Source organism: Bombina bombina, chromosome 3 (genome assembly GCF_027579735.1).
Source record: "Bombina bombina isolate aBomBom1 chromosome 3, aBomBom1.pri, whole genome shotgun sequence".
NCBI lineage: Eukaryota > Metazoa > Chordata > Amphibia > Anura > Bombinatoridae > Bombina > Bombina bombina.
This window is the reverse complement of record NC_069501.1, coordinates 886,893,029-886,914,941: the sequence shown is the minus strand read 5'-3', so window position 1 is coordinate 886,914,941 and position 21,913 is coordinate 886,893,029. Positions and strand designations below refer to the sequence as shown.

At 37.3% G+C, this 21,913-nt stretch overlaps 1 protein-coding gene across 1 annotated transcript in view; it reads left to right on the top strand.

Moving 5' to 3' along the window:
• The window catches only part of NDFIP2 (Nedd4 family interacting protein 2), a 259,390-nt gene extending 248,075 nt beyond the window's left edge, over positions 1 to 11,315 (top strand). The window contains exons 7-8 of the mRNA XM_053707849.1: positions 8,276 to 8,381; positions 9,501 to 11,315. Of these exons, the coding sequence (XP_053563824.1) occupies positions 8,276 to 8,379 (104 nt within the window). The 3' untranslated portion in view covers positions 8,380 to 8,381; positions 9,501 to 11,315. The remainder of the gene's footprint in view (positions 1 to 8,275; positions 8,382 to 9,500) is intronic.
• The last annotated feature ends 10,598 nt before the right edge of the window (positions 11,316 to 21,913 follow it).

Below are 21,913 nucleotides of genomic sequence, written 5' to 3'. Positions count from 1 at the left end.
GCAGTGGATGCATTATCACTTCCTTGGAAGTATCATCCTGCCTATATCTTTCCGCCTCTAGTTCTTCTTCCAAGAGTAATCTCCAAGATTCTGAAGGAATGCTTGTTTGTTCTGCTGGTAGCTCCGGCATGGCCTCACAGGTTTTGGTATGCGGATCTTGTCCGGATGGCCTCTTGCCAACTGTGGACTCTTCCGTTAAGACCAGACCTTCTGTCTCAAGGTCCTTTTTTCCATCAGGATCTGAAATCCTTAAATTTAAAGGTATGGAGATTGAACGCTTGATTCTTGGTCAAAGAGGTTTCTCTGACTCTGTGATTAATACTATGTTTCAGGCTCGTAAATCTGTATCCAGAGAGATATATTATAGAGTCTGGAAGACTTATATTTCTTGGTGTCTTTCTCATCATTTTTCTTGGCATTCTTTTAGAATACCGAGAATATTACAGTTTCTTCAGGATGGTTTAGATAAGGGTTTGTCCGCAAGTTCCTTGAAAGGACAAATCTCTGCTCTTTCTGTTCTTTTTCACAGAAAGATTGCTATTCTTCCTGATATTCATTGTTTTGTACAAGCTTTGATTCGTATAAAGCCTGTCATTAAGTCAATTTCTCCTCCTTGGAGTTTGAATTTGGTTCTGGGAGCTCTTCAAGCTCCTCCGTTTGAACCTATGCATTCATTGGACATTAAATTACTTTCTTGGAAAGTTTTGTTCCTTTTGGCCATCTCTTCTGCCAGAAGAGTTTCTGAATTATCTGCTCTTTCTTGTGTCTCCTTTTCTGATTTTTCATCAGGATAAGGCGGTGTTGCGAACTTCTTTTGAATTTTTACCTAAGTTGTGAATTCCAACAACATTAGTAGAGACATTGTGGTTCCTTCATTATGTCCTAATCCTAAGAATTCTAAGGAGAAATCGTTGCATTCTTTGGATATTGTTAGAGCTTTGAAATATTATGTTGAAGCTACTAAGTCTTTCCGAAAGACTTCTAGTTTATTTGTTATCTTTTCCGGTTCTAGAAAGGCCAGAAAACTTCTGCCATTTCTTTGGCATCTTGGTTGAAATCTTTAATTCATCTTGCCTATGTTGAGTCGGGTAAAACTCCGCCTCAGAGGATTACAGCTCATTCTACTAGGTCAGTTTCTACTTCCTGGGCGTTTAGGATTGAAGCTTCGGTTGATCAGATTTGCAAAGCGGCAACTTGGTCCTCTTTGCATACTTTTACCAAATTCTACCATGTTGATGTATTTTCTTCTTCTGAAGCAGTTTTTGGTAGAAAAGTACTTCAGGCAGCGGTTTCAGTTTGAATCTTCTGCTTATGTTTTTCATTAAACTTTATTTTGGGTGTGGATTATTTTCAGCAGGAATTGGCTGTCTTTATTTTATCCCTCCCTCTCTAGTGACTCTTGTGTGGAAAGATCCACATCTTGGGTAGTCATTATCCCATACGTCACTAGCTCATGGACTCTTGCTAATTACATGAAAGAAAACATAATTTATGTAAGAACTTACCTGATAAATTCATTTCTTTCATATTAGCAAGAGTCCATGAGGCCCGCCCTTTTTTGTGGTGGTTATGATTTTTTTGTATAAAGCACAATTATTCCAATTCCTTATTTTATATGCTTTCGCACTTTTTTCTTATCACCCCACTTCTTGGCTATTCGTTAAACTGAATTGTGGGTGTGGTGAGGGGTGTATTTATAGGCATTTTAAGGTTTGGGAAACTTTGCCCCTCCTGGTAGGAATGTATATCCCATACGTCACTAGCTCATGGACTCTTGCTAATATGAAAGAAATGAATTTATCAGGTAAGTTCTTACATAAATTATGTTTTTTCTTTCATGTAATTGGCAAGAGTCCATGAGCTAGTGACATATGGGATATCAATACCCAAGATGTGGATCTCCCCTCAAGAGTCATTAGAGAGGAAGGGAATAAAATAAAAACAGCCATAATCTGCTGAAAAAAAACAATCCACAACCCAAAAAATATAAGTTTATTTCATTTGAAAGAAAAAAAACTTAAATCAAAAGCAGAAGAATCAAACTGAAACAGCTGCCTGAAGAACTTTTCTACCAAAAACTACTTCCGAAGAAGCAAATACATCAAAACGGTAGAATTTAGTAAATGAATGCAAAGAGGACCAAGTTGCTGCTTTGCAAATCTGATCAACTGAAGCTTCATTCTTAAAAGCCCATGAAGTGGAGACTGATCTAGTAGAATGAGCTGTCATTCTCTGAGGCGGGGCCTGACCCGACTCAAAATAAACTTGATGAAGTTTCAACCAAGAAGCCAAGGAAATAGCAGAAGCCTTCTGACCTTTCCTAGGACCAGAAAATAAAACAAATAGACTGGAAATCTTCCTGAAATCTTTAGTAGCTTCCACATAATATTTCAAGCTCTTGCCACATCCAAAGAATGTAAGGAACTTTCCAAAGAATTCTTAGGATTAGGACACAAGGAAGGGACAACAATTTCTCTACTAATGTTGTTAGAATTCACAACCTTAGGTAAAAATTAAAAAGAAGTCTGCAAAACTGCCTTATCCTGATGAATAAATCAGAAAAGGAGACTCACAAGAAAGAGCAGATAACTCAGAAACTCTTCTAGCACAAGAGATGGCCAAAAGGAACAACACTTTCCAAGAAAGTAGTTTAATGTCCAAAAAATGCATAGGTTCAAATGGAAGAACCTGTAAAGCCGTCAGAACCAAATTAAGACTTCAAGGAGGAGAAATTGATTAAATAACAGACTTAATAAGAACTAAAGCCTGTACAAAACAGTGTATATCAGGAAGTATAGCAATCTTTCTGTGAAATAAAACAGAAAGAGCGGAGATTTGTCCTTACAAGGAACTTGCAGACAAACCCTTATCCAAACCGTCCTGAAGAAACTGACAAATTCTAGGAATTCTAAAAGAATGTCAGGAGAATTTATGAGAAGAACACCATGAAATGTAAGTCTTCCAAACTTTATAATAAATCTTTCTAGAAACAGATTTACAAGCTTGTAACATAGTATTAATCACTGAGTCAGAGAAACCTCTATGACTTAGTACTAAGCGTTCAATTTTCATACCTTTTGGTAAATTGATCCTCCAACCATGTTTCCAAAGAAACAACACTAGTTGATTTGTGTGAGATTCTGCAGTATGCAAAGACTGAGCTAGTACCAAGATATCATCCAAATAAGGAAACACTGCAATACCCTGTTCTCTGATTACAGAGAATAGGGCACCCAGAACCTTTGAAAAGATTCTTGGAGCTGTTGCTAGGCCAAATGGAAGAGCAACAAATTGGTAATGCTTGTTTAGAAAAGAGAATCACAGAAACTGATAATGTTCTGGATGAATCGGAATATGAAGGTATGCATCCTGCAAGTCTATTGTGGACTTACAATGTTCTTGCTGAACAAAAGGCAGAATAGACCTTATAGTCACCATCTTGAAAGTTCGTACTCTTACATAACGATTCAAAAATTTTCAGATCCAGAACTGGTCTGAATAAATTTTCCTTCTTTGGTACAATGAATAGATTTGAATAAAACCCCAAACCTTGTTCCTGAGGAGGAACTGGCATGATTACCCCTGAAGACTCCAGATCTGAAACACACTTCAGGAAAGCCTGAGCTTTTACTGGATTTACTGGGATACTTGAGAGAAAAAATCTTCTCACAGGAGGTCTTACTCTGAATCCTATTCGATACCCTAGAGAGACAATGCTCTGAATCCATTGATTTTGGACAGATTTTATCCAAATATCTTTGAAAAACCTTAATCTGCCCCCTACCAGCTGAGCTGGAATGAGGGCTGCACCTTCATGCGGACTTAGGGGCTGACTTTGGTTTCCTAAATGGCTTGGATTTATTCCAACTTGAGGAAGGCTTCCAATTGGAAGCAGACTCCTTGGGAGGAAGATTGAGTTTTTGTTCCTTATTCTGATGAAAGGAACGAAAATGGTTAGAAGCCTTAGATTTACCCTTAGGTTTTTAATCCTGAGGTAGAAAAAACTCTCTTCCCCCAGTGACAGTTGAAATAATAGAATCCAACTGAGAACCAAATAAATTATTACCTTGGAAAGAAAGAGATAGTAATCTAGATTTAGATGTCATATCAGCATTCCAAGATTTAAGCCACAAAGCTCTTCCAGCTAAAATAGCTAAAGACATGGATCTAACATCAATTTTGATAATATCAAAAATTGCATCACATTAAAATGATTAGCATATTGCAATAGGCGAATAATGCTAGATAAGTCCGAATCCAATTCCTGTTGCGCTAAATTCTCCAACCAGAAGGTTGATGCACATTAGAAGTTGAAGAAACTACAACTGGCAATGTGCTATTACTGATGGATACACTAACTGCATGTAAAAGTTTAACGTGACAACTATTACAAATGACATTCGGCAAAATAAATTGAACAATTTTACAACAAATGCACTTAGCTTTGGTAAGACCGATGTCAGGCAGCAATGTCCCAGCAGAAACTTCTGAGGCAGGATCAGATAAAGACATCTTGCAAAATGTAAGAGAAAAAAACAACATAAAAAGCAAAATTATCTATTTCCTTATATGACAGTTTCAGGAATGGGAAAAAAAGCAAATAGCATAGGCCTCTGATAGAGAAAAAATCAAGAGGCAAACATCAATGGGGTATTGAAATAATGAAAAGTTTGGCGCCAAGTATGACGCACAACGTAGCGTAAACTTTTTGGTGCCAAAAATAACCGGAAATGACACACTCGCGTCACTAATGACGCATCCGCGTGAAAGGTCTCGGCGTCTTTTTCCGCGCCAAGAATGACGCAATAAAGTTTAGCATTTGACGCACCCGCGGGCCTAATGCCACCCGCAATTTGCAAGAAGTAGTCAATTGAAAAAAGACTAAACCCCAGGTAAGAAAATTTTTTTCTATAAAATGTTGTTTATATTACCCAAATATGAAACTGACAGTCTGCAGAAGGAAATACATGAACCTGACTCATGGCAAATATAAGTACAATACATATATTTAGAACTTTATATAATTGCATAAAGTGCCAAACCATAGCTGAGAGTGTCTTAAGTATTGAAAACATACTTACCAAAAGACACCCATCCACATATAGCAGATAGCCAAACCAGTACTAAAACAGTTATTAGTAGAGGTAATGGTAAATTGAGAGTATATCGTCGATCTGAAAAGGGAGGTAGGAGATGAATCTCTACGACCGATAACAGAGAACCCATGAAAAAGACCCACGTTAGGAAAATCATCGTATTCAATAAGGGAATATTGACTCTTAGAGGAATCGGGCTTCAACAATGCTGAGAAGCGCATATCAACGTAGAAATCTTGGCACAAATTTACTTCACCACCTCCATAGGAGGCAAAGTTTGTAAAACTGAATTGTGGGTGTGGTGAGGGGTGTATTTATAGGCATTTTGAGGTTTGGGAAACTTTGCCCCTCCTGGTAGGATTGTATATCCCATATGTCACTAGCTCATGGACTCTTGCCAATTACATGAAAGAAAGAATTACAATTTTTTAAAGCTAATTACACCTACTCTAATCCCCCTAATAAAATAAAAAAGCCTCCTAAAATAATAAAATTCCCTGCCCTATACTAAATTACAAAGAGCCCTTAAAAGGGCCTTTTGCGGGGCATTGCCCCAAAGTGATCAGCTCTTTAACCTGTAAAAAAAAAATACAATACCCCCCCAACATTAAAACCCACCACCCACACAGCCAACCCTACTCTAAAACCCACCCAATCCCCCCTTAATAAAACCTAACACTACCCCTTTGAAGATCACCCTACCTTGAGACATCTTCACCCAGCCGGGCACAAGTGGACCTCCAGAGGGGCAGAAGTCTTCATCCGATCCGGCCAGAAGAGGACATCCAGGTAGCATCTTCTATCTTCTTCCATCCGGAGCGGGTCCATCTTGAAACATCGGACGCGGAGCATCCTCTTCCTTCTTGATCCTTCTTGATCCGACGACTGAATGATATGGCGTCCCTTCAATTCCGATTGGCTGATAGAATCCTATCAGCCAATCGGAATTAAGGTAGTTTTTTTTGAAGTTCAATCCTATTGGCTGATCCAATCAGCCAATAGGATTGAGCTTGCATTCTATTGGCTGTTCCAATCAGCCAATAGAATGCAAACTCAATTCTATTGACTCATTGCATCAGCCAATAGGATTTTTCCTACCTTAATTCCGATTGGCTGATAGGATTCTATCAGCCAATCAGAATTGAAGGGACGCCATCTTGGATGACGTCACTTAACCCTTTAAGGACACAGCTTTCTGTTTGCTCAATTGTTTTATGACGGAAAAACTCCGTCATATGTCCTTAAGAGGTTAAAGGAACCTTCATTCAGTCGTCGGATCAATAAGGAAGAGGATGCTCCGCGTCGGATGTCTTCAAGATGGACCCGCTCCACTCCGGATGGAAGAAGATTGAAGATGCCGCCTGGATGAAGAATTCTGCCGGTCTGGATGTCCTCTTCTGGCCGGATCGGATGAAGACTTCTGCCCCTCTGGAGGTCCACTTGTGCCCGGTTGGGTGAAGACGTCTCAAGGTAGGGTGATCTTCAAGGGGGTAGTGTTTTAGAGTAGGGATGGGTGTGTGGGTGGTGGGTTTTAATGTTGGGGGGGTATTGTCTTTTTTTTTTTTACAGGTAAAAGAGCTGATTACTTTGGGGCAATGCCCCGCAAAAGGCCCTTTTAAGGGCTATATGTAATTTAGTATAAGGTAGGGAATTGTATTATTTTGGGGTGCTTTTTTATTTTATTAGGGGGCTTAGAGTAGGTGTAATTAGGTTTAAAAAAAAATTAAATCTTTTTTTATTTTTTGTAATTTAGTGGGGGGGGGGGGGGGGTTCCGTAATTTAGTTTATTTAAATTAATTGTAAATAATTGTAGGTATTTTAGGTAATTAATTTAATGATAGTGTAGTGTTTGGTGTAGTTGTAATTTAGGTAAATTTGTACTTATTTTAACTAGGTAGTTATTAAATAGTTAATAACTATTTAATAACTGTTCTACCTAGTTAAAATAAATACAAACTTGCCTGTAAAATAAAAATAAATCCTAAAATAGCTACAATGTAACTATTAATTATATTGTAGCTAGCTTGGGGTTTATTTTACAGGTAAGTATTTAGTTTTAAATAGGAATAATTTAGTTAATTATAGTAAATTTATTTAGATGTATTTAAATTATATTTAAGTTAGGGGAGGTTAGGGTTAGACTTAGGTTTAGGGGTTAATAAATTTATTATAGTGGCGGAGACGTTGTCTGCGGCAGATTAGGGGTTAATACATTTATTATAGTTGCCGTGACGTTGGGGGGGGGGGCAGATTATGGGTTAATAAATATAATGTAGGGTTAGGTGATGTTGGGGGCAGCAGATTAGGGGTTCATAGGGATAATGTAGGTGGCGGCGGTGTCCGGAGTGGCAGATTAGGGGTTAATAAATATAATGTAGGTGGCGGCAATGTCAGGGGCGGCAGATTAGGGGTTAATAAGTGTAAGATTAGGGGGTGTTTAGACTCAGGGTTCATTTTAGGGTGTTAGGTGCAGACATAAAAAATATTTCCCCATAGGAAAAAATGGGGCTGCGTTAGGAGCTGAATGCTGCTTTTTTTGCAGGTGTTAGGTTTTTTCGGCCAGCTCAGCCCCATTGTTTCCTATGGGGAAATCGTGCACAAGCACGTTTAGCCAGTTTACCGCTACCGTAAACAACGCTGGTGTTGAGGTGAGATGTGGAGCTAAATTCTGCTCTACGCTCACCTGTTTGCGGCTAACGCCGGGTTTAAAAAAACCTGTAATTCCAGCGTTACTTTAGGTGAGTGGTGAGCTGAAACTAAGCGTTAGCAACGCACCCCTGTAACCCCGCAAAACTCGTAATCTCGCCGTATATGTGCTCATATACAACCCTTGTGAAACAAAGAATGGAAACCTTCCGTACAAGTGACTGCAATCTATCGCAATCAGAGAAAGTGTAAGTTTCTGATCAACCCAAACTTTATAGAAGAAAAAGCCTTGAAAGCAATGACAGGTAAAACTTCAAATACGTATCGAGAAACTTGTTTAGGCATCTAAGATAAAGAACAGTGTTTGCTTTTGTCAAATGAATGTTTGTAAAACAATACCTAATACTATATAAAGAGTTTAAAACACTTGTGATAATCGGCTCACTAACACCAAATCAACGATGTTTGCATTAAGTCTTTAACGTTTATAGATTTTTAATTTTTTATTGTACTTCCTTTGTTTTGTTTTTTAGGACTGTTATTGTTCTTTAGAGGGTTTGTGAATTATCTAAAAGTTCGTAACATGTCAGAAAGTATGGCTGCTGCTCACAGAACAAGATTTTTTTTCTTGTACTAAGGGTAAGTTCTCTTAATTTCTTTTCTATTTTCATCTTTGTTCTTGCTAATAAATAAATATATTTATTGTAGTAGAATATAGTCATAATTCTTGTTTTGTACCATTGTCTATTGTTGTTAGTTATTTAAAAATGGTTTAGAAAATTTAGCAATAAGGAGAGACATTTTTTCTTCGTAAAAAAATAAATACAAAATAACTCTGGAACAGTTTTGGTCAGGCAGTATCTTACTTGGTTATTGATGGAAAGAAATGCATTACTCCATGAGGACAAATCTTATTATGCATTTTTTTGTTTTGTTTTTCTTGGCCATACATGATAATCTGTGAAGCGTATACATTTCTTAGACATCTGCTCTCACCTTCTCTTGTGACACCACATGACACCACATGACAATGATATCTTGTTATTACGTCAGCAGTTTTGTTTCCACTTGTTCAATATATGTGTTCGGAATCCTGCACTTGCTCTATAAGTATGCTTTAGGCATAAGTGTTTTCTATGTTAACTGGTTAAAACTGTTTGTTCTGTAGCTAGATTCTCAGACCCAACACTTTCACTGACAAGGCTGGAGCAAGGTGTAATGTTGACATTTTTGTATTTTTGAGAGTCGCTTTCCTGCAGTTTGTTTTTTTGTTCACAGTAGTATTTCTGGGGTGGAGTGCTCTTTTGGTTTGGAACAGATAGATATACTGTACCATAGGACTGCACTCTTTTTAACCCAATTCACACCTGAGCCATTTAACACTCTTGTAGTGAAGCCACTTTTATTCTTTTTGCACTCATTGCATTTAAACCTCCATATTGGTGCTTTATCAGTGGAGTACACATACTTTACATATTTTTATACCTCAAGTTTTATCTGATATCTTTCTTCTTTCCTAGTTTGTTCCTAACTTATTTTGCAAATTAAAATATAACTATAAATCTATAACTATTTGGTGGGACCATATATAGGGTGTGAACCTGTTCTATTTAAATACTTCTAATGATCCTGTAACTGTTTTCTTTATATATTGCTTACAATAACTTCACTCTTAAAGTAAGACTTCTTAAACTATGTACACACGATCAATTCCATTTTCTTTTCTTTTACAAATGTCATTATTTTTTTTTCTTTCAGATGAAATCAGCCAGACATTCCTTCTAATGTGAACCATCACGGTCTATAAACCTCCAGATTAATAGTTTAAAAGACTACTAAATCAAGCCGATAAACTGATGAAATAATACAACTTTTAATGCATTTATAGCAACTCTAAATATTCTATGAAACGTGTGTTAATTACCATCCTTCTGTTGCACATTGTTATATGTGCTGCATTTGCCAAGGGAAAATCCAAATTATTTACAAGCTTTTTTTAAACAAAAATTAGCCTGCAGCATGTAAGACCTTGCTTTTTAATTTTTTATATATTTTTTTTGCTTATTCATATCAGTGGATATGTACAGAAAGCCATTTGACTACCCTTTTTATCATTCATTTAAAACATAAAGTGCAGTGTTGATAGATTAATGCTGGAATATCCAGCAGTATATTAATATTATTCTCTGTCTTCATAGTACATTAAATAGCATGGATGGCTTTTCTCAATTGAGGCTCAGTTCTTTTGCAAATATAAATTGGTGTAACCCATTGTAAATGATCATTTCCATTTAATGATTTGCAAGTGTTGGTTACTTCTAACGAATAATGCATTTTTAATACCATTTTTCATAAGAATTCCTAAACAAAGGTACTGAAAATGCCAAGTGAAAAGTTTCACCAGTTTGAATTGTGCCATGTCAAAAGTATTTTCTCAGCTATCACAACATAATGTTTTTATTACTGTTTTTTACAGTATATCTTGATGCTAGAAAAGAAAGTTACACATTTTAGTAAAAATCACATGCATTTATCAGTCTAAAAAAATAATACATACTGTTTAAGAGTGCAGCTTAATGAATCTGCTTTATTTTATATGATTTCTTTTTCTAAGACTTGGGCACAGAGACATTTGCCAAACGTACCATATTTTGCCATATTGCCATCTGGCATTCAAACCTCAAATAGCTGCCTTTTCTTGGGTGGGGAAACAAAAGAAAAACTGGAAAAGCTTAAAGGAACATGGAACCCAATTTTTTTCTTTCATGATTTAGAAAGAGCATACAATTATAAACAACTTTCTAATTTACTTCTATTATCTATTTTGCTTCATTCTCTTGATATTCTTTGCTGAAAAGCATATCTAGATATGCTTAGTAGCTGCTGATTGGTAGCTGCACATAGATGCCTCCTGTGATTGGTTCACTGTGTGCATTGCTATTTCTTTATTAAAGTATATCTAAAGAATAAAGCAAATTAGGTAATAGAAGTAAATTGGAATGTTGTTTAAAATTATATTCTCTACCTTAATCATGAAAGAAAATGTTTGGGTATAGTGTCCCTTTAAAGAATATTGTGGATGACAACTATAAAAAGTAGCTTAGTGGCTAATGCAAGTGCATTTTATTACACAGCAACAGAAAAGATTCATAAGCAAAATATGTATATGCTTTGTAAAGGATTGAGCAAACCTGCAATATTTTGAGACACTTTAGGAATATTTTTTTTTCTTTTTAAATGTGTAAAATAGTTATTTTTTTACAATCTTTTTTTAATCAGTGCGTGCAATTTGATTTTGCTTTTTTTTATTCCTTATTGCTGAAAGAAATAGCATCTCTTTAAATTTAATTTGTTGTTTTAATTATTTTGTTCATTGCTAGAACAGTGACTCTGAGATACTGCAAAGAAAAGAATGTTCAAGATAAAAGTAATTGATTTTTTTTCTGTGCAAAGGATGAAATGAACTTGTGAAGAGATTAAATATGTACCACAACTGGATTTTTGGGTTGAAACAAGTACTGGAATCAAACCCAGATGAATAAATGTTAATGCTATAAATATTTAGAAACTTGAGCTGGGCTGTTTTTTTGTTTATTTTGGATCAACTGGAACAAGGATTTTATCCATTTACTAAAATAAAGGGCAGAAACGTTGTTTGTTTCAGAAATGGCCAACTGACAGACCATACCCCACATCTGGCCCTCAGCACTAGTTTTTGTAGCTCGTGGGCAAAAGCAGAGCAAAGAATGAACCTTGGGGACTTCCGGTGAGGGGCCAAACAAGGTGATCACAACTCAAAAGAGCCCTCTAGAGGGGTGAACATTAGAGGGTACTCTGCAGATAAATTATTTGTGTGTTTAATAGCCATACATTTATATGCAAGCCACCATGTGTTAGGAAGTTTGTCATCACTGGTGTATGGCCTTTACAAATGACGATTTAACGTTTGATTTTAATTAGAAGACAAGCAAGCCATTTTTAGAAATTATATTTAATCAAAATAAAATTATATTCTTTGATATAAACTAAGCAAAATGTGTATTATCTTGGATACCAGAAAAGGACAATAATTAACCAGCTTGAGAGAAAATATGCAGGTGTGAGACCCTTTAAAAATAAAATTAAAAAAAATTGTCAGGATGTACAATAATTTAAAATTACTTTGGGGCAAAATGTATTTTATTATCTTGGAGCACAAAGTAGTATTTTGCTCTTCCCCCAGTTTTAACAGGAGCACATGAAACTGAAAAGCAGGGCTTGGCAAATCCCATATTCCTCATCATTTACTTAAGGGTTGTGACTGTTTGACTTATTCATTTATAGTAGTATATATTATTAATATATATTCTAATCTTTAAAATCCAATCAGTACAACATTTGCACTGAAATTATTGTGGACATCAAACAGGATATTGATACTGAAGATTTATCTAACAATTAATACTCACTATACATTTGAAGAGAGCTCCAACTTTAAAGGGATATTAAACATGAATTAGAAGCCGCATGAAATTGCAGCTTCATCTCTCAGTAGCATTTTGCAAATCACAAACTCAAAATTAGTTTCTAGTTTCCAGAATACATTTTTCCACAATAATTTTCTCATAGGCATGCAAGCCATAGGTGCTTAAAGGGACATGAAAGCCAATTTTTTTCTTTCATGATTTAGAAAGAGCATGTAATTTTAAACAACTTTCTAATTTACTTCTATTATCTAATTTACTTCATTCTCTTGATATCACTTGCTGAAAAGCATATTTAGATATGCTCAGTAGCTGCTGATTGGTTGCTGCACCTAGAGGCCTTGTGTGATTGGCTCACACATGTGCATTGCTATTTCTTCAACAAAGGATATCGAAAGAATTAAGCAAATTAGATAATAGAAGTAAATTGGAAAGTTGTTTAAAATTGCATGCCCTTTCTGAATCATGAAAGTTTAATTTTGACTAGACTGTCCCTTTAAGTACTTAAAGGACTAGTTCGCTCAGGGGATGTAATTGTTTAGCAGCAATAACGCTATATTAACAAGTGAAGTAGAAACTAAAACATAAATATTGTAATAAGGAAAACATATTTTTTTTTTTACCCTTTTCCCTTGCTTATTTCTTTCATGTAATTGGCAAGAGTCCATGAGCTAGTGACATAGGGGATATACAATCCTACCAGGAGGGGCAAAGTTTCCCAAACCTCAAAATGCCTATAAATACATCCCTCACCACACCCACAATTCAGTTTTACAAACTTTGCCTCCTATGGAGGTGGTGAAGTAAGTTTGTGCTAAGATTTCTACGTTGATATGCGCTTCTCAGCATTGTTGAAGCCCGATTCCTCTCAGAGTACAGCGAATGTCAGAGGGACGTGAAGGGAGTATCACTTATTTGGATACAATGATTTCCCTAACGGGGGTCTATTTCATAGGTTCTCTGTTATCGGTCGTAGAGATTCATCTCCTACCTCCCTTTTCAGATCGACAATATAATCTCAATTTACCATTACCTCTACTAATAACTGTTTTAGTACTGGTTTGGCTATCTGCTATATGTGGATGGGTGTCTTTCAGTAAGTATGTTTTCATTACTTAAGACACTCTCAGCTATGGTTTGGCACTTTATGCAATTATATAAAGTTCTAAATATATGTATTGTACTTATATTTGCCATGAGTCAGGTTCATGTATTTCCTTCTGCAGACTGTCAGTTTCATATTTGGGAATGTAAACACTTTAAGAAATGTATTTCTTACCTGGGGTTTAGTCTTTTTTCAATTTGACTACTTTTGCAATTGCGAGTGTTAGGTCCGCGGGTGCGTCAAATGCTAGACTTTCTTGCGTAATTTTTGGCGCAAACTTTTTTTGGCGCGACAAAGTACGTTTATGATGCAACTTCGTCATTTCCAGTGTCATACGTGACGCCGAGACCTTTCACATCTCGGCGTCTTTAGTGACGCAAGTGTGTCATTTCCGGTCATTTTTTGCGCCAAAAAAGTTTACGTTACTTTGTGCGTCATTCTTGGCGCCAAATATTTTTCATTATTTCAATACCCCATTGATGTTTGCCTCCTGCTTTCTTCTCTATCAAGAGGCCTATGCTTTTGCATTTTTTCCCATTCCTGAAACTGTCATTTAAGGAAATAGATAATTTTGCTTTATATGTTGTTTTTTCTCTTACATTGAGAAAGATGTCCCAATCTGATCCTGTCTCTGAAGTTTCTGCTAGAACATTGCTGCCTGACATCGGTTCTTCCAAAGATAAGTGCATTTGTTGTAAAATTGTAGAAATTATTCCACCGAATGTCATTTGTAATAGTTGTCATGATAAACTTTTACATGCAGATAGTGTTTCTATCAGTAATAGTACATTGCCAGTTGCAGTTCCTTCAACTTCTAATGTGCATGATATACCTGTAAATTTTAAAGAATTTGTTTCTGATTCTATTATGAAGGCTTTGTCTGCATTTCCACCTTCTAATAAACGTAAAAGGTCTTTTAAAACGTCTCATTTAGCTGATGAAATTTCAAATGACCAACAACATAATAATTCATCCTCTTCTGATAAGGATCTATCTGAAACAGAAGATCCTTCCTCAGATATTGACACTGACAAATCTACTTATTTATTTAAAATAGAGTATATGCGTTCTTTATTAAAGGAAGTGTTAATTACTTTGGATGTTGAGGTAACCAGTCCTATTGACGTTCGGTCTAATAAACGTTTAAATGCTGTTTTTAAACCTCCTGTGGTTTCCCCAGGTGTTTTTCCCATTCCTGAGGCTATTTCTGATAGGATTTCTAGGGAATGGAATAAGCCAGGTACTTCCTTTATTCCTTCTTAAAGGTTTAAGAGATTGTATCCTTTACCAGCAAAATCTATAGAGTTTTGGGAAAAAATCCCCAAAGTTGATGGGGCTATTTGTACTCTTGCTAAACGTGCCACTATTCCTATGGAAGATAGCACTTCCTTTAAGGATCCTTTAGATAGGAAGCTTGAATCTTATCTAAGGAAGGCCTATTTATATTCAGGTCATCTTCTCAGACCTGCTATTTCTTTGGGTGATGTTGCGGCTGCATCAACTTTCTGGTTGGAACTGTAAACTTGTGGTATCTGTTCCTCCAGCTGTTGTTTGTAATGAATATCATGACAAACTTGTTAATGCAGATAATATTTCCTTTAGTAATATTACATTACCTGTTGCTGTTCCGTCAACATCTAATTCTCAGAGTGTTCCTGTTAACATAAGAGATTTTGTTTCTAAATCCATTAAGAAGGCCATGTCTGTTATTCCTCCTTCTAGTAAACGTAAAAGGTCTTTTAAAACTTCTCATTTTTCAGATGAATTTTTAAATGAACATCATCATTCTGATTCTGATAATGGTTCCTCTGGTTCAGAGGATTCTGTCTCAGAGGTTGATGCTGATAAATCTTCATATTTATTCAAAATGGAATTTATTCGTTCTTTACTTAAAGAAGTCTTAATTGCATTAGAAATAGAGGATTCTGGTCCTCTTGATACTAAATCTAAACGTTTAAATAAGGTTTTTAAATCTCCTGTGGTTATTCCAGAAGTTTTTCCTGTCCCTGATGCTATTTCTGAAGTAATCTCCAGGGAATGGAATAATTTGGGTAATTCATTTACTCCTTCTAAACGTTTTAAGCAATTATATCCTGTGCCAGCTGACAGATTAGAGTTTTGGGACAAAATCCCTAAAGTTGATGGGGCTATCTCTACTCTTGCTAAACGTACTACTATTCCTACGGCAGATAGTACTTCCTTTAAGGATCCTTTAGATAGGAAGATTGAATCCTTTCTAAGAAAAGCTTACTTATGTTCAGGTAATCTTCTTAGACCAGCTATATCTTTAGCGGATGTTGCTGCAGCTTCCACTTTTTGGTTAGAAGCTTTAGCGCAACAAGTAACAGATCATAATTCTCATAGCATTGTTAATCTTCTTCAACATGCTAATAACTTTATTTGTGATGCCATCTTTGATATTATTAGAGTCGATGTCAGGTATATGTCTCTAGCTATCTTAGCTAGAAGAGCTTTATGGCTTAAAACTTGGAATGCTGATATGTCTTCTAAGTCAACTTTGCTTTCCCTTTCTTTCCAGGGTAATAAATTATTTGGTTCTCAGTTGGATTCTATTATCTCAACTGTTACTGGAGGGAAAGGAACTTTTTTACCACAGGATAAAAAATCTAAAGGTAAATTTAGGTCTAATAATCGTTTTCGTTCCTTTCGTCACAATAAGGAACAAAAGCCTGATCCTTCACCCACAGGAGCGGTATCAGTTTGGAAACCATCTCCAGTCTGGAATAAATCCAAGCCTTTTAGAAAACCAAAGCCAGCTCCCAAGTCCACATGAAGGTACGGCCCTCATTCCAGCCCAGCTGGTAGGGGGCAGATTACGTTTTTTCAAAGAAATTTGGATCAATTCAATTCACAATCTTTGGATTCAGAACATTGTTTCAGAAGGGTACAGAATTGGCTTCAAGATAAGGCCTCCTGCAAAGAGATTTTTTCTTTCCCGTGTCCCAGTAAATCCAGCGAAAGCTCATGCATTTCTGAAATGTGTTTCAGATCTAGAGTTGGCTGGAGTAATTATGCCAGTTCCAGTTCTGGAACAGGGACTGGGGTTTTATTCAAATCTCTTCATTGTACCAAAGAAGGAGAATTCCTTCAGACCAGTTCTGGATCTAAAAATATTGAATCGTTATGTAAGGATACCAACATTCAAAATGGTAACTATAAGGACTATCCTGCCTTTTGTTCAGCAAGGGCATTATATGTCCACAATAGATTTACAGGATGCATATCTGCATATTCCGATTCATCCAGATCACTATCAGTTTCTGAGATTCTCTTTCCTAGACAAGCATTACCAGTTTGTGGCTCTGCCTTTTGACCTAGCAACAGCTCCAAGAATTTTTACAAAGGTTCTCGGTGCCCTTCTGTCTGTAATCAGAGAACAGGGTATTGTGGTATTTCCTTATTTGGACGATATCTTGGTACTTGCTCAGTCTTCACTTTTAGCAGAATCTCATACGAATCGACTTGTGTTGTTTCTTCAAGATCATGGTTGGAGGATCAATTTACCGAAAAGTTAATTGATTCCTCAGACAAGGGTAACCTTTTTAGGTTTCCAGATAGATTCAGTGTCCATGACTCTGTCTCTGACAGACAAGAGACGTCTAAAATTGATCTCAGCTTGTCGAAACCTTCAATCACAATCATTCCCTTCGGTAGCCTTATGCATGGAAATTCTAGGTCTTATGACTGCTGCATCGGACGCGATCCCCTTTGCTCGTTTTCACATGCGACCTCTTCAGCTCTGTATGCTGAACCAGTGGTGCAGGGATTACACAAAGATATCTCAATTAATATCTTTAAAACCGATTGTACGACACTCTCTGACGTGGTGGACAGATCACCATTGTTTAGTTCAGGGGGCTTCTTTTGTTCTTCCGACCTGGACTGTAATTTCAACAGATGCAAGTCTGACAGGTTGGGGAGCTGTTTGGGGGTCTCTGACAGCACAAGGGGTTTGGGAATCTCAGGAGGTGAGATTACCGATCAATATTTTGGAACTCCGTGCAATTTTCAGAGCTCTTCAGTCATGGCCTCTTCTAAAGAGAGAATCGTTCATTTGTTTTCAGACAGACAATGTCACAACTGTGGCATACATCAATCATCAAGGAGGGACTCACAGTCCTCTGGCTATGAAAGAAGTATCTCGAATACTGCTATGGGCGGAATCCAGCTCCTGTCTAGTTTCTGCGGTTCATATCCCAGGTATAGACAATTGGGAAGCGGATTATCTCAGTCGCCAAACGTTACATCCGGGCGAATGGTCTCTTCACCCAAAGGTATTTCTTCAGATTGTTCAAATGTGGGGACTTCCAGAAATAGATCTGATGGCTTCTCATCTAAACAAGAAACTTCCCAGGTATCTGTCCAGATCCAGGGATCCTCAGGCGGAAGCAGTGGATGCATTGTCACTTCCTTGGAAGTATCATCCTGCCTATATCTTTCCGCCTCTAGTTCTTCTTCCAAGAGTAATCTCCAAGATTCTTAAGGAATGCTCGTTTGTTCTGCTGGTGGCTCCAGCATGGCCTCACAGGTTTTGGTATGCGGATCTTGTCCGGATGGCCTCTTGCCAACCGTGGACTCTTCCGTTAAGACCAGACCTTCTGTCACAAGGTCCTTTTTTCCATCAGGATCTCAAATCCTTAAATTTAAAGGTATGGAGATTGAACGCTTGATTCTTAGTCAAAGAGGTTTCTCTGACTCTGTGATTAATACTATGTTACAGGCTCGTAAATCTGTATCTAGGAAGATATATTATAGAGTCTGGAAGACTTACATTTCTTGGTGTCTTTCTCATCATTTTTCCTGGCATTCTTTTAGAATTCCGAGAATTTTACAGTTTCTTCAGGATGGTTTGGATAAAGGTTTGCCTGCAAGTTCCTTGAAAGGACAAATCTCTGCTCTTTCTGTTCTTTTTCACAGAAAGATTGCTAATCATTCTGATATTCATTGTTTTGTACAAGCTTTGGTTCGTATAAAACCTGTCATTAAGTCAATTTCTCCTCCTTGGAGTTTGAATTTGGTTCTGGGGGCTCTTCAAGCTCCTCCGTTTGAACCTATGTATTCATTGGACATTAAATTACTTTCTTGGAAAGTTTTGTTTCTTTTGGCCATCTCTATTGCTAGAAGAGTTTCTGAATTATCTGCTCTTTCTTGTGAGTCTCCTTTTCTGATTTTTCATCAGGATAAGGCGGTGTTGCGAACTTCTTTTAAATTTTTACCTAAGGTTGTGAATTCTAACAACATTAGTAGAGAAATTGTGGTTCCTTCATTATGTCCTAATCCTAAGAATTCTAAGGAGAAATCATTGCATTATTTGGATGTGGTAAGAGCTTTGAAATATTATGTTGAAGCTACTAAGAATTTCCGAAAGACTTCTAGTCTATTTGTTATCATTTCCGGTTCTAGGAAAGGTCTGAAGGCCTCTGCCATTTCTTTGTCATCTTGGTTAAAATCTTTAATTCATCATGCCTATGTCGAGTCGGGTAAAACTCCGACCTCAGAGGATTACAGCTCATTCTACTAGGTCAGTTTCTACTTCCTGGGCGTTTAGGAATGAAGCTTCGGTTGATCAGATTTGCAAAGCAGCAACTTGGTCTTCTTTGCATACTTTTACTAAATTCTACCATTTTGATGTTTTTTCTTCTTCTGAAGCAGTTTTTGGTAGAAAAGTACTTCAGACAGTTGTTTCAGTTTGATTCTTCTGCTTATAATTTCAGTTTTTTTAATTATAAGATTTAAACTTTATTTTGGGTGTGGATTATTTTCAGCGGAATTGGCTGTCTTTATTTTATCCCTCCCTCTCTAGTGACTCTTGCGTGGAAGATCCGCATCTTGGGTAGTCATTATCCCATACGTCACTAGCTCATGGACTCTTGCTAATTACATGAAAGAAAACATAATTTATGTAAGAACTTACCTGATAAATTCATTTCTTTCATATTAGCAAGAGTCCATGAGGCCCACCCTTTTTGTGGTGGTTATGATTTTTTTTGTATAAAGCACAATTATTCCAATTCCTTATTTTTTATGCTTTTGCACTTTTTTCACCCCACTTCTTGGCTATGCGTTAAACTGATTTGTGGGTGTGGTGAGGGGTGTATTTATAGGCATTTTGAGGTTTGGGAAACTTTGCCCCTCCTGGTAGGAATGTATATCCCATATGTCACTAGCTCATGGACTCTTGCTAATATGAAAGAAATGAATTTATCAGGTAAGTTCTTACATAAATTATGTTTTTTTGCCTCAGGATAAAAAAAATCTAAGGCTTCTAATCGTTTTCGTTCCTTTCGTCAGAATAAGGAACAAAAACTCAATCCTTCCCCCAAGGAATCTGCTTCCAATTGGAAGCCTTCCTCAAATTGGAATAAATCCAAGCCATTTAGGAAACCAAAGTCAGCCCCTAAATCCGCATGAAGGTGCGGCCCTCATGCCAGCTCAGCTGGTAGGGGACAGATTAAGGTTTTTCAAGGATTGTTGGATAAAATCTGTCCAAAATCATTGGATTCAGAGCATTGTCTCTCAAGGGTATCGAATAGGATTCAAAATAAGACCTCCTGTGAGAAGATTTTTTCTCTCACGCATCCCTGTAAATCCAGTAAAAGCTCAGGCTTTTCTGAAGTGTGTTTCAGACCTGGAGTCTTCAGGGGTAATCATGCCAGTTCCTCCTCAGGAACAAGGTTTGGGGTTTTATTCAAACCTATTCATTGTACCAAAGAAAGAAAATGTATTCAGACCAGTTCTGTATCTAAAAATTTTGATTTGTTATGTAAGAGTACCAACTTTCAAGATGGTGACTATAAGGACTATTCTGCCTTTTGTTCAGCAAGGACATTATATGTCCACAATAGACTTGCAGGATGCATACCTTCATATTCCGATTCATCCAGAACACTTTCAGTTTCTGAGATTCTCTTTTCTAGACAAGCATTACCAATTTGTTGCTCTTCCATTTGGCCTAGCAACAGCTCCAAGAATCTTTTCAAAGGTTCTGGGTGCCCTACTATCTGTAATCAGAGAACAGGGTATTGCAGTGTTTCCTTATTTGGACGATATCTTGGTACTAGCTCAGTCTTTACGTACTGCAGAATCTCGCACAAATCAACTAGTGTTGTTTCTTCGGAAACATGGTTGGAGGATCAATTTACCAAAAAGTTTCTTGATTCCTCTTGATTCCTCAGACAAGGGTCACCTTTTTAGGCTTCCAGATAGATTCAGTGTACATGACTCTGTCTCTAACAGACAAGAGACGTTTAAAATTGGTCGCAGCATGCCGGCACCTGCAGTCTCAGTCATTCCCTTCAGTGGCTATGTGCATGGAAGTTTTAGGTCTCATGACTGCAGCATCGGTCCCTATCCCCTTTGCTCGTTTTCACATGAGACCTCTACAGCTTTGTATGCTGAGTCAATGGTGCAGAGATTATACAAAGATATCACAATTAATATCCTTGAATCCCAATGTACGACACTCTCTGACATGGTGGATAGATCACCATTGTTTGTTTCAAGGGGCTTCTTTTGTTCGCCCAACCTGGACTGTGATCTCAACAGATGCGAGTCTTTCAGGTTGGGGAGCTGTTTGGGGATCTCTGACAGCACAAGGGGTTTGGAAATCTCAAGAGGCGAGATTACCAATAAATATTCTAGAACAATTTTCAGGGCTCTTCAGTTCTGGCCTCTGCTAAAGAGAGATCCGTTTATTTGTTTTCAGACAGACAATATCACAACTGTGGCTTATCTCAATGATCAGGGTGGGACTCAGTCCCCAAGCTATGAAGGAAGTATCTCGGATACTTGCTTGGGCGGAATCCAGGTCCTGTCTAATCTCTGCGGTGCATATCCCAGGTGTAGACAATTGGGAGGCGGATTATCTCAGCCGTCAGACTTTACATCCAGGGGAGTGGTCTCTCCATCCAGATGTGTTTTCTCAGATTGTTCAGATGTGGGGTCTTCCAGAGATAGATCTCATGGCCTCTCATCTAAACAAGAAACTTCCCAGATACCTGTCCAGGTCCAGGGATGTTCAGGCGGAAGCAGTGGATGCGCTGACACTTCTTTGGTGTTATCAACCTGCTTACATCTTCCCGCCTCTAGTTCTCCTTCCAAGAGTGATCTCCAAAATCATCATGGAGCAGTCTTTAGTTTTGCTGGTGGCTCCAGCATGGCCACACAGGTTTTGGTATGCGGATCTGGTTCGGATGTCCAGTTGCCCGCCTTGGCCACTTCCGTTACGGCCCGGACGTACTATCTCAAGGTCCGTTTTTCCATCAGGATCTCAAATCATTCAATTTGAAGGTATGGAAATTGAACGCTTAGTTTTAAGTCATAGATGGTTTTCTGACTCATTGATTAATACTATGTTACAAGCTCGTAAATCTGTTTCTAGAAAGATTTATTATATTGGAAGACTTACATTTCATGGTGTTCTTCTAATAAATTCTCCTGGCATTCTTTTAGAATTCCTAGAATTTTGCAGTTTCTTCAGGATGGTTTGGATAAGGGTTTGTCTGCAAGTTCCTTGAAAGGACAAATCTCTGCTCTTTCTGTTTTATTTCACAGAAAGATTGCTATACTTCCTGATATACACT